The sequence below is a fragment of the Panthera tigris genome, chromosome A2 (assembly GCF_018350195.1).
Source record: "Panthera tigris isolate Pti1 chromosome A2, P.tigris_Pti1_mat1.1, whole genome shotgun sequence".
Classification (NCBI taxonomy): Eukaryota; Metazoa; Chordata; class Mammalia; order Carnivora; family Felidae; genus Panthera; species Panthera tigris.
Window position 1 is genome coordinate 165,861,726 of NC_056661.1, and position 13,666 is coordinate 165,875,391.

The 13,666-nt window shown below is 51.2% G+C and overlaps 1 protein-coding gene across 12 annotated transcripts in view; it reads left to right on the forward strand.

The window, feature by feature from the left end:
• The window catches only part of RNF32 (ring finger protein 32), a 38,431-nt gene extending 26,213 nt beyond the window's left edge, over positions 1-12,218 (forward strand). For 8 of the 12 annotated variants that reach the window (XM_042976349.1, XM_042976361.1, XM_007088201.3 and 5 more), the window contains 2 exons: positions 10,106-10,273; positions 11,332-12,218. In XM_042976349.1, coding sequence (XP_042832283.1) covers positions 10,106-10,273; positions 11,332-11,583 — 420 coding nt within the window. In that variant the 3' untranslated portion in view covers positions 11,584-12,218. Of the gene's footprint in view, positions 1-4,375; positions 4,436-10,105; positions 10,274-10,500; positions 10,755-11,331 lie in introns of those variants that run through there. The other 4 variants (XM_042976376.1, XR_006214005.1, XM_042976373.1 and 1 more) reach the window with 4 other exon arrangements.
• The last annotated feature ends 1,448 nt before the right edge of the window (positions 12,219-13,666 follow it).

Genomic DNA, 13,666 nt, shown 5'->3' on the forward strand with positions numbered 1-13,666 from the left:
CGTACAATCAATTTTTTTTAATGAACGCTAAGGGCCTCAGCGCGAATCAGATTCGTCCCTGAATGTAAGGAACTCCTTCCAGGCACTAAGAAATACACACAGGAAGAGAGGAGAGCATCCAGGCGATGACAGGTGCCCGTGAGGGGCCAGAAGTGCTCTGTGAGAGTTGAGAGCCAGCTCATTTGCTATGAGCCCACGCACACCGGGCGTCCTCGCGGTCTTCGGGAGTCATTCGTGCAGGGGAGTCATGGAAACAGGGGAACGTGACAGTTATTCATGGGACTCTGTCAGTGACTTTGGCCGCTTGGGAAATTCCTACAGGGAAGTAATGAGAGGCCCCAGGGGACCTCGGCCTCCAGACAGGCCCAAGATGGGGGGTTGGGGATCAAGGCAGAGGTGGTGAGGGCAGTGCTCCCAGAAGGCCACTCGGGCATCAGAGGAGAGCTGGAGGCAGCCCGGGCTCCTCCCACCACACAGGGCCCCGCCCCCTCGTTCCCACCTGGCCCCTCCCACCTGCAGCCTCCCTCGAAGCTGTCAGACGTCCCGCCCCGCGCACACCCTGTTCCCCTCTAACTCTGAGCCCCCCACCGGGCTCCCCTTGTTCCCACCCTGCCTTCCTGCACACGGGCACCTGGGTCCGGGGCTGGCCCCGTGTGCACCGTGGGACGGCCACGCTCCCGGCCCGTTCGTTAATCGTGCGGCACGCAGACACTCCACGGTAAAGTTATTCAGCCTAGATTGAACACACTGCATTTTAACAGTCCTTAACCACCATTACACATAAAAGGAATTGTTACTTTTCTCATTTATGAAATGCTTTTAATTTCACCTAAGCAAGAAAGTGTGATTTGTTAACAAGTGTGAAAGTGACATTACATCTGTTAGGCAGGCTAGTAGATATGAAATATAAATTAAATCACACTGTGGGGCACAGCACTCCAGATGGCTTCCAGTGACCGATGCCTGCGGTTCTGTGCTTTACAAAACCCGTCCAGGTCCCTCCCTGCCCCCCAGATCCCTAGGGCCAGCTCCTTGAGGGGGGTCCCTCTCTGCTGCACCCACCTTCCCCAGGAGAGACAACAATAACTTGTGTCGTTAACGTCAACTCCAAAAAGTAGCGAGTGTCATAGAAATACAAAGAAATGGAGGGGACAGGAAGTGAAATGGGGAGCACGGGGTTTGGGGCGGGTAGAGATGGGGGTGCAGACACAGACGGGATGGGGAGCAGCTCCCGGGAGCACAGGGGCAGGGTGGGGAGCAGCCGCCGGCTCTTGCTGAGCTGAGGGCACTCAGCAAAGGGCTGGGCTGGCGCAGTCCGGGACCACCGGGACCCTTGTTCCTCGCTGGCCACTACCCGGCTGCCTGCCCACCCCTCATTCTGCCCTGGTGTCTTGTGTCTGCTATTAAATGCTGTTCCAAGCAAAGAAGAATGTTTCAATTATTAGCTTAAATGTTATGCTGTGCGAGGCCAATTTTAAGTGCAAACACGAAAGCATTTAGTTCACGTGTGGAACCTCCAAAAGTACACAGTGTGAGTCTCCTGCCTCATACATGTATATCTAACGCTTACCCACACAGATAAATTGTCCAATAAAACTGGGTCTGAGCCCTCGGCGCATGGCAGGGAAGGGACCCTGGATGTCCTCGTGTCCCCCCTTCCTTCTGTGCCGTCGCCTCCCATCTAAGTGGCTGCAAGGAAGTGACGTGCCAAAAACAGGTCATGAAGGCCGTGTCCAGGAACCAGAATTCAGGAGCGGAAGAGCATGGGGACGGGGCGGCAGCTTGAAGCAGACAGGCTACGACTTTTGCATGTGGGAATGACGCACAGCCTTCAGAAGCCCCAGGACCCCCAATGTGATTAAAACACTAAAGAAGAAGGGCATGTCGAGTGAAGCTACAGCCTTCTCAGAAGTGATGGCAGAAGCCGGAAGACTGAGCACAGCACCTCTGGGACTAGAGTGAGGCACTAACAGCCTTGAATGCCACACACACCAAAGGAGGGTTCCAGCGAGAAGCGTGGCAGGGCGCCCGGCTGGCTCGGTCGGAAGAGCAGGTGACTCCTGACCCCAGGGTTGTGAGTTCAAGCCCCACGCCGGGCATAGAGATTACTTAACAAAAGAAAAAAGAAAAAAGAGAGGCAAAGGAAAGACCGTTTCAGACAAAAATGCCTTCACTAGAGGAGATTCTGAAAGGTGCCTTTCAGGAAGAAAGAAAATGATCCCGGAGTCCAAGATGCAAGAAGGGTGAAGTACAAGGTGGTAAAAATGTGGACAAACCTAATAGGCACAGACTCTGTAAAGCAGGACCACTAACGTCTTCTAGCGTAAAAGAGAGGAAGAGACAGCTTGAACACACAGAATCCCCCGCTAACGTGCTCGGGGTGAAAATTCTGACCTCAGACGTTACTCATTTTAATATACATTTGTAGGGTGACTGCTGAAAGAACTGAAATGGAGTTTTAACCTTCAAATTAGCAGAGAGAAAGAGAGAGAGAGAGAAATGTTGGTGGAAGAAAAGAGCAGAGAGAAAAGTAAGCCAATGGCAAGACAACTCGAAAATACAGAACAGGACGGACCAACGTCCCTCTGGATGGATCGGTCAGCACAAGCCCCGTCACATGACTTCGAAGGGACTATTATGTGTGAGAACGAGAATAAGGTATGTAAGATGGGTGCATAGACACACACACAGAAAACGACAGGAAAATCTGGGGTGCTGACATCAGACAAAGCAGATATGAAGCAAAGGCATTGGGGACAGTGACACCCAGGACCTGTGGCACACGCACTCTTTCAAAATACAAATATATCACTTATAAAAACTGACCACAAAAATTCTCATCATAGCATAAGGCATTTAAAACATAGAGGGGCACCTGCGTGGCTCCTTTGGTTAAGCATCTGACTTCGGCTCAGCTCAGGTCATGATCTCACGGTTCATGAGTTCAAGCCCCACGTCGGGCTCTGTGCTGACAGCTCAGAGCCTGGAGCCCGCTTCGGATTCTGTGTCTCCCTCTCTCTGCCCCTCCCCTGCTTGCACTCTGTCTTTCTCTCTCAAAAATAATACGCATTAAAAAAAAATTAGGGGCACCTGGGTGGCTCAGTCGGTTGAGCGTCCGACTTCAGCTCAGGTCACGATCTTGCGGTCCGTGAGTTCGAGCCCCGCGTCAGGCTCTGGCCTGATGGCTCAGAGCCTGGAGTCTGCTGGATTCTGTGTCTCCCTCTCTCTGCCCCTCCCCCATTCATGCTCTGTCTCAAAAATAAATAAATTCCAAAAAAAATTTTTTTTTTAAAAATTAAAAATAAAATTAAATGTGTACATCATGGTCTCTGACCACCGTGTACATAAGCTAGAAATTTAAAATAATTTTTTAATAACTAGAGATATCTCACACACTTGGAAATACAGAAACAGTTCTAAATAACCCCTTGGTAAAGAAATTACAATGGAAATTAGAAAATATTTTGAACCGAATTGACAGCAAAATACATATCAAAACTTATGGAATATTACTAAAGCAGTATATTTCTTCTATACTCAGTATCTGTTGTAAGTATTTGAGTATAGAATTAGTTTATAATTCTCACATATTATAACATATCCTAAGCATTTATTTACTGTTTTGCTATATGGCACCAGTTAGCATTAAGATTGGCCTACTGAGGGGCGCCTGGGTGGCTCAGTCAGTTAAGCGTCCGACTTCGGCTCAGGTCATGATCTCATGATCTGTGAGTTCAAGCCCCGCGTCAGGCTCTGTGCTGACAGCTCAGAGCCTGGAACCTGCTTCGGATTCTGCGTCTCCCTCTGTCTCTGTCCCTCCGCTGCTCGCCCTCTGTCTCTCAAAAAAAAAAAAAAAAAAAAAAAAAAAAGATCCATCCCCCCCAGATTTACTCGCCGCATCTGCAAAACTGGCCGGGCCATGTTTTCAACAAGTGCTGAGGGAGAGCCTGCCGTGGTCAGGGCACATCCCAGGCCCTTGAGAAATGTAAACATGTTTGAAGACCCTTGAAAAACACCACAGGACATCATCAGTGTGAGGCACAGCACCCCCAGCCCCCAAGTTTGTAGCAATAAAGGCAATGAGGCATGTGCCAAGGGCACTGAGGGCAGGAGGAGGTTGGCCTGGGGAGGTGACACTTGGGGGTTGTCCTCACCAGGGCCACTGGGGAGTCACCAGACACAGCTGTTCAGAGCCGTCCCCTCTGTTTCCATCTACTGTGCTTTATCTCAACCTGTGAGAAGTCATCGATGTGTCAGAACGGCGGGGACTCCTTCAGCCATCCTGGGCAGATACACGTATGTCTGTTATCACATACAACATACACGATAATATGTGTGTGTGTGGCCTCCACATTTATTCTGTTGCCCTCTGCAGTGACCTCGGACAGCTCACAGTGATACCTCAACACCTGGAGTTGGGCACTCACACTCCCAGGTATGATAAAGAAAGCTGTGTTAAATAACTTTGACTCTTAAAAGTAAGCAGGTGACTTCTGTGACAGCAGCCCTCCGTCTCCGGAGAGACAGTTCAGATGCAGCTATCTGTGGCCCCCAGGTTCCGAGCCCCAGGTCGGGGGTAGGGCTGAGACTCCCGGGGGTGCCGCTGCTCCCAGGACTAGGCTTGAGAACCGGCACCCAAATCAACCACTCTCACACTCATGCACCTTCTCCAGACAGCACTTCTGTGCTCGAAATAATTTTAGAACATGCCTTATAACCCGAAATCTTTTGTAAGGTCTGGAATAGAATGTGACCCCTTTTTTTTCTGAGGCATAATTTTGGAGGAAGAAAAGATCTTACATTCCAAGTATGTATGAGGAATCGCTCTCACTTCAAGAGAACTCACTCCCAGGGCACATGGACCGTGCAATAGGAAGTTGAAGGCAGTCATACAGATTTCCGAGGAATTCTCCCTTTTACATGGTAGGGACACGCCTACCCTCAGTCATTTGTATAGAGGTTATCAAATAGTCAAAAGGCCAAAACACAAAGGAAATAAAACTCAAGGCCCTAGGAGACACGGCCTGCTGACGAACGTAAGTCACAGTGACGATTACAGTCGGTGTGGGAGAGAACGTGATTGCTAAAGAGAAGAGCATGTTCCTCCGGGCCTCTCAGCACAGGTGTTCCCTGATTTACGATGGCACCAGGTCCCCGTAAACCCATCGTACGTCAAAAACATCATTAAGTCAAAAATGCATTCGGTACACCTAACCGACCCAAGACCCCAGCTTAGCTCAGCCCGCCTTGACTGTGCTCGGAACGTTCACGTTGGCCTACGGTTGGGCAGAATCGTCTAACGCAAGCCTCTTTCACAACAAAGTGTCGAGTATCTCCTGTGACGCCCGGAGGGCTGCACTGGAAGGGACGGGAATGGCTGTGCGGGTGCAGACGGCGGTCGGTGTGTCGGCTGTTGACCCTCGTGATCGCGTGGCTGCTGGGAGCCGTGGCCACCGCCCGGCGTCACGGGGGAGGATCAGACCGCCTATCACTAGCCCTGGGAAAATATTGAAATTCGAAATTCGAAGTATGGCTTCTACTGAGTGTGCACCACTTCCACACCGTCGTAAAGTTGAAAACTTTAAAGTCAAACTGCTGTTGGGGCGCCTGGGTGGCGCAGTCGGTTAAGCGTCCGACTTCAGCCAGGTCACGATCTCGCGCTCCGTGAGTTCGAGCCCCGCGTCAGGCTCTGGGCTGATGGCTCGGAGCCTGGAGCCTGTTTCCGATTCTGTGTCTCCCTCTCTCTCTGCCCCTCCCGCGTTCATGCTCTGTCTCTCTCTGTCCCAAAAATAAATAAAAAACGTTGAAAAAAAAAAAAATTAAAGTCAAACTGCTGTAAGTTCGGGGGCGTCTGTATGGCTAAAAAACAATTGCAAACAAACCCCCGAAACACAAGTGCCTGGAAGATTCAACCGTCAGCCATGCGGACGCCTGTCGTGGCACAGCGCGGCCTTTCCCTGACACTCGGCGCTCATCCTTATAACACCCGGGGACGAAGGCCGGCGCGGGCTCGCTCACCACAGCCACCCCTCCCTTCCTGCGTGTCCCCTCGTCATCTTGTGGGAGGGAGAAGAATCAGAGGGCACGCCACATCCCTGAGGGCACCTTGTGAGGTCTGACCTTGGAGAAGCAGCCCCGGAGGTGACTTAAACACTGTGTTCAGCCGGGTCGGTCCACATCAGGGACACACGAGACGTCCACAGACCAGAACACTCGAAAGCTGGAAGTCCCGCGCATCCAGGATGTGTCCCCCGCGTCACATCTAATTGTCTCTGAGATTCCGATAGGCTCAGTTTGCCTCACCAAGCCCAACGACGTGGGACGGACCACATGGGTCCCTCGATCAGGACTCCTCCAACTGCTGGAGCAAACGCCCCCCAAACTTCAGTGACCGAAAGTAGGAGCCTCGGTGCCACCCACGAGTGCGGCGTGCCGGCCGGTAGGATGCGGGCACCGTCCCCCGCGGCCCCGTGCCCCGCTGTCCCCGGGGCCCCGAGACCCCACGTCCACGTGGAAGACCTATGCCGCGCGGCCTCACCTGGCACAGGAGGGATGGCAGTCACGCTTTCCAGATGAGACGGCAACTTCTGAAGACAGCTCTGCGCTGGGGGGGGGGGGGGGGGGGGGACAGCAAGAGGGCAGGCGGGTGGCGGCCACCAGCGTCACCCCCTGGCACAGGCGATTCCGTTGCTACCCAGAGCAGCCTGCAAGTATCTTACAAGCAGCCACTGCTACGGCCCCAGGTGAGCTAGCTCTCCGAGCCTCGGGCGCTGCGATCGGCACAGACGCGGTTCTTCCCGGCGAACGAACGCCCCCACGAGCCCTCAGGCCGTGCTGTCCAGTCCCGGCAGCCACAAGCCTCCGGCGCTTGTCGAGTCCCTGACGTGAGGCCAGGGAGGCCAAATCGACACGTGCTAGACACGCTCAGGATCTCAAAGACTGAACAAGAGAAAAGAATAAAGCGTCTGGTTAATAGTTATTCACGCGATACGTCTTTGAAATGGTAACATTCTGGATGTGTTGGGTAAAGCAAGATATTACAATTAACTTCACCTTTTCAAGGACTTTACAAAGCGTGGTTCCTCCACGTCTAGGGTTCGTGTTACATTTCTGCAGGACGGGGGTGACCCAGAGCAGCCAGCCCCGGGTCTTACCTTTTACAAAGTTCTAAAAACAATTTTACGAAAAGGGCTTTTTCTTTTTTTTTTTTTTTTTTAATTTTTTTTTTTAACGTTTATTTATTTTTGAGACAGAGAGAGACAGAGCATGAACAGGGGAGGATCAGAGAGAGAGGGAGACACAGAATCTGAAACAGGCTCCAGGCTCTGAGCGGTCAGCACAGAGCCCGACGCGGGGCTCCAACTCACAGACCGTGAGATCATGACCTGAGCCGAAGTCGGACGCTTAACTGACGGAGCCACCCAGGCGCCCCGAAAAGGGCTTTTTCTAAGCGCATCGCACACTGTCTTGAGAAGACAAAGGAAAGGAACATAAGAAGAGCAAGTACAGTCCTGTCGCCAAAACCCCTTCTTCTAATGTGAGTAGAGTCGACACACAGCGTGCAAAGTGGTGATTGCACAAGCGTGTGCATCATGCCCTTCTCTCCACACGTGTAACTGCCATCTGTCACCGCACGAGACCGCCACAGCATCGGTGGCGGCATCCCCCACGCCGGCCTTTTCTTCCCGGGATTCGTTCATCCCATAATGAGGAGACTCCGTCTGGCCCTCCCCCTCCCCCCTTCCCTCGGGATGTTCACGGTTTTTAGATTCCACACACGAGTAAAATCGCACGGCATCTGTCTTTCTCAACCTGACTTATTTTGCTCAGCACGCTACTCCCTAGGTACATCCGTGTTGTCTCGTCTTCTTCATGGCTGCGTGATACTCCTGTGCGTGTGTCAGTGTCTGTATGTTACGTCTTCTTTATCCACTCGCCCGTGGATGGACACCTGGGCTGCTTCCGCGTCTCGGCCTTCGTGAACAATGCCGCAGTAAACACAGGGGGGCGTGTATCTTCTCAAACTGGCGTTTTCATTTTCTTTGGGCAAATACCCAGTAGTGGAACTATTGGCTCAGACGGCATTTTGACCTTTTGAGGAGCCTCCGTACCATTTCCCACAGCGGCTGCCCCAGTTTATACTCCCACCAGCATGCGTGAGGGTTCTTCCCCAAAACTCTCTGATAGAAACCATTCACTCTGCCCCCACCCCTGCCCTAGTTGTTTCTGGTCTTTGCCTTTCCTCTTACTCTAATAATCCAGATCTCCACAATCTAATTGGAAACATGAAACTATTCTCCCTTCCAAGCACATCTAACGAGATGTCACGAGCCCTCTGCAATCATGAAATCGCTCTTCTATCTAGGCTTTGCTCCCAATGTGTTTGTTCCTGGAAAATCTTGCAGGACTTACGGGAAGATGGGCAAGCCGTCTAAAACCCGAACTACTGCAATCGAAACACCAGCAAAACAAGAGCTGTCTCACTAAAAACCCCACGAAAGATTTAGACACGTCACATTTCTAATAAACCAAAATTCCTACGGCTTTCCCTTTTTGAAAAGGAGCAATGGCATCTTGACGGAAGAGCACGTACAGAAAAGCTGAAGATTCCTCACTTTGGAGAAATCGGGAGAATCACACAGTAAATATTGCCAAGGCCGCACACAGCCAAGCAGAGTCCAGGGGAGGAGAGGAGAGTGAAGGATGTCATGTTAAGCTAGTTTGCAAGCTAGCACGTGCTACCAAGTAACGGCTCACAAACGAGCATACTGCGAGTCCCTGTGACTCCCGCGGCATCTAGGCGTGCCCCCTCCTACTCGTCGGATCTGAGCAAATTCCAGCTGCAAACACACGTCTAATGGCTTTGCTTCCCCCCGGCGATTCCAGCTCGTTGCCATCAGAAGGCGATAGCACATCATCCCACAGCCAGCTAAAACCATTCGTCCCGAGATCACTGTTTTTCTAAGTCCTTTTGTATCAAAAATGCAGTACTTCATATTAAAAAGTAGTACTTTATAAAAAGAACTGAGCCGGGGAGGGGCCTTAGAGAACTCTAAGGACAATACTTTCAAAAGCAAACCACCTTAAAGTTGGAGATAAAATGTACTATGCTGCCTCCATACGGTCGACTAGCAAGGGAAACGGAATTTTAAACTAAGTCCTAAAGATCCGTAGCGAGGGGGTGTGCAACTGTCCATAAATTGATTACCCCCATAAAGAGATTTTTGAGGTCCTCAGGCAATGGGAGTTTTCAAATTATGATGTTAGGGCTCGGTGAGAAAGGCAGAATGCCTAAGGAGTTTACAAGAAGGGATAATCTTTCTCTTGGATTTCTCTTTTTTTTTTTTATGGTCACGCTAAAATGATCGTTCATAACATGCAGCCCCAGGGGGAAGGCAGCTGGGGGCAGAGGGCTGGCACGAGCACTGCCTCCAGTGTCGCTGGCCCTCGGGCCCTGCGGCAGCCAGCGCGGTGAGGGCCGGCTTGAGCACAGGAGCGAAGGCTGCGGGGCAGGGCCACAGTGGCACTGATCCTGAGCGATTCTAATGCCTCTCTCCTCTCCACTTCCTTTTCCCTCTTATGTCTTCTCAACTTTTAGTTACAGCGTATTCCTTGTTAGCAACCACCAAGACTTACAACCAGGTGAACCTTTGTGAACCTCTTTGCATAAACTACCCGAACATGGCTCTGTTAAGTAAACATCTGTATGTCTGTTTCCCCAAAAAGTCTTTTATTTAAATGTTTGGATTTTTGAGAGAGAGGGAGGGGAGGGGCAGAGAGACAGGGAGAGACAGCGTGAGCCGGGGAGGGCCAGAGAGAGAGGGAGACAGAGAATCCCAAGCAGGCTCTGCACTCACTGTCAGCCCAGAGCCCGACACTGGGCTCAAATTCACGAGCCCTGAGATCATGGCCTAAGTGGGAATCAAGAGTCAGATGCTTAACCGACTGAGCCCCCCAGGCGCTCCCCTAAAAAGTCTCATTCAAAGGTAGAGACCTGAGGAAAGTTAGCAAAAAAAGGCCGTCAGAATTCAAGAAGAGGCTTCCCTTCCGCCTCCGTGTAGAATTTCACCCGGCGTTAGCCCGCTGCCTCCCGTGTCCTTTCCAGTTCACAGAAATCAGCCGCCGCATACTGTGCTCCTACAACACAAACATAGAAGAGCTGTTTTCGGAAATCGACCACTGCCTGGCCATAAACCGAAGTGTTCTTCAGCAGCTGGAGGACAGGTGTGGCCACGAGCTCACCGACGGAGACTGGGAGAAGATCCAGATCCGGGTAGGCTTGGGTCACTAACCGGAAGCAGCGGCGCCCCCAGGAGTCTGGGTGACATTAGAGGGGAGACTTGGGGACCTGGTGGTGCCAGATCCGTGCTTCCAGCCCCGGCTGTGCCTGAACCGGCGGGAGGGGGCGGGGGGCGGTCCTTGAACCTTCGTTGTCCAGTCTGGGGTGAGGTCAAGGCCCTTCAGCCGGAAACTGCTTTGATGATGCCTTTTTGTGAGCAGTGAGAACACCAAAGGGAAAACACCGCCCCACGTGTTACTTTCCTGGTTTTCCTTCAAGCCCGGGCCTGCCCTCCTCTTGCACCTGTAGTAGCCATGGAAGAAAGGGACACTCTGAATTCAACAGAGGAAAAACTCACTTAGAAAATGATGAAAATAGGAAAATCTATAAAGAAAGTTCAGCAGCTATCCAGGGTCAAGGATTTTGAAAAGGACTACTCTTTATTGCTTAATTAAAAGGAAATCTATGTCATTAATGTTCAGTATTTTATGAAGTATTTTTGTTTGTTTTAAAATTGCTTATCACACGGGCACCTGGCTGGCTCAGTCAGAAGAGCATGCAACTCTTTTTTTTTTTTTTTTTTTTTAAGTTTATTTGAGAGAGAGAGAGAGAGAGAGAGAGAGGGCGCACAAGCAGGGAGGGTCAGAGAGAGGGAGAGAGAATCCCAAGCAAGCTCCACACTGGCAGCATGGAGCCCGATGCAGGGCTCAAACTCATGAACCGTGGGATCATGACCTGAGCTGAAGTTGGACGCTTAACCAACTGGGCCACCCAGGCTCCCCAAGAACATGCAACTCTTGTCTTGGGGTCGTGAGTTTGAGCCCCACACTGGGTGTAGAGATTACTAAAAAAAAATTGCTTCGGCCGTGAGTTACTATCCCTTTCCGTATTTCACAAGAGTAGCAGTATATGTGCAATTAGTGTTATTGGAACACAAGATGGAACTTCATTTCTAGAATATCCCCGTCTCTTGGTATATGGTTCTCCCTTAAGTTCAGGAAGCTTCCCTTCACACCCTGCACAACCAACTCACTCCCTGTCCTGTGCTGCAGGCTCTGCACCGGGAGACCCATGAGTGTCCCATCTGTCTCACCCCGCTCCCCACCAGCGGCGACCGTCGCCAGGACCCGGTGGAGATGCTCTGCGGCCAGCCTTCCCGAGAGATGGTCCTCCTGTCCTGCTCACATGTGTTTCACCACACGTGTCTCCTTGCCCTGGAGGAGTTCTCCCTGGGAGACAGCTCTCCTTTCCATGCCTGCCCCCTCTGCCGCTCTTGCTATCAAAAGAAAATTCTGGAATGTTGAATTCATAGTCAGGGAAAACTATCATTCCTGGGGGGGACGTTTACCTTAATTTTGGATAAACTGTATGGGTTTGGGGTTAAGTGCTATGGTGTAATCTGTTCTCCAATGAAACGTGTTTTTACTAGCTGTATGTAGGAACCCTAAATATATTTCTAGAGCTGACAACCTACCCAGTTTTAGTCTTTAGTCTATAAAAATTTCAAAGTGATAAGCTTAATCAGTTGAAACAAGTGAGGGATGGATAAAAGTCGAGTTTCAGAGGTTCCATACTTGAGTGATTTCCTGTGCTTCTTAGGTGATCAGTTGGGATTGCTCCTAGCAGCAAGATCACTCTCGTCCCTTCGTGGTCATCTGGTTACCTGGCCTGTCTCCACGGAGTTCTGGTTGACACTGGGTCGGGCCTGCCAGGATGGCCTGTGCACGTGGCTGCATACACACAGCGACCGGGTGCCCCACGAGCTGGGAACCTAAAAACACTCCTTAAATTGTCTTAGAAACACTCCTTGCCATTCCTAATTCTCGTTTTGTAGTAATTGCTTTATTTCTATGTGATAAATGGCTATTGTACGTCAGCGCTTCTGATATGTGGACCCAAAGTATAAAAATAAAACATTCAGTGGCATTCGGCACCAGGAGATGGTAAGTCACGTTCAATGACTTCGAGCCGTACTGTTCTAGCTGGTGCGTGTGGACATCCATGGGTGTCTGCTTGGATCGGAAGGGTGTGACTGTGCTCTCCTCTTCCCGGGACCTTGCTGGTTCGCAATAGCGAAGTACAGTTGTACAGGCCAAGTACCCCCCTGCCGTAGCAGGTAAGGCCCCAGATCTCAGTGGCTTGCAAAGAAGCCTGTTCCTCCTGAACCCCACAGCCCACTGGCGGTTGGGAGGGGGGACGGGAGCTGACGGGGTGCTCTAAGAAGCCTCTGGCTCCCCGGCTCCTTCCGACTTCCGTCTCATGGCTCCTCTACCCTGAGTCCGTGAACGTTCTCATCACTGGGGGAAAGCAGGCAGAGGTGCTTACCGGGTCGAGCTTGGGCGTCCGGGCACACGTCGCCACGGCAAGAGCTAGCCGCAGGGCAAAGAGACCGGAAGCGGGAGCCCAGGAGGAGGAAGACGTGGGTCGCCAAGCCCAGGTGCACACGTGTCAGGGGTGCGGAACAATCCTGACATCATGTGGAAAGAAATACTAAAATGTATATTCCTTTCTTTTAATCTCATCCTTTCAAAATGCTCGTCTGATAGGTTTTATTTATAAATAGCTTTATAAATACCTATCACTTACGAATAAATACACATATATTGGAGTGTGCTCAAACATTTTGTAAATGATGGGGCACCCCACTGCAAAATTTGGACAAGCAAAATTTGTCCAAAATTTGTTAACAGTCTTCTCCCACTCATCCACAGGGGACATGCCCCAAGACCCCCAGTAGATGCAGAAAACCACAGGTGGTACCAAACCCCATTTTCCTACTGCGTCTTCTCCTATACATACATACCGATGATGAAGTTTAGTTTATAAATTAGGTTGTAGTAAAAATTAATACCTAAAAATAAACAGAACAATGTACTGTAATAAAAGTCACGTGACGGTTTCTGTCTCAGAATATCTTACTGTGCTGTGCTCACCTGGTGAGGAAGTTGGAAGGTCTAATGCCCACATGACGAGGTGGGGTGAGGCGAGCGATGCGGGCACTGTGATGGAGCGTCCAGCTCTTACGGGTCTTCCGATGATCCGTCAGGAGGCTCATCCACTCTGGGATCATAGGTGACTGGGTAACTGAAACTGTGGAGAGCGAGACTACAGATGGGGGGGGGGGGTGGGGACCAGCTGTAAACTGGACAAGCTCTAAACAGTGAGTAAGCACTTCTGTCCTGAGACGGCGGAAGTTAGCAGCTCCCAGCCTTCCACGTCCACCCAGAAGGCCGATGACGTGCACGCCTCTCCGTCCACGCCCTGAAAGGCAGAGCAGAGCCGTGCGGCCAAGGCCTGGGTAGTCTGATCCCACTGCCCCCTGGAGGGAGAGTCCAAGCCTGCATGGGTCACTCAGTGATGGCGAGAGTCCACTGAGGACCGTGTATG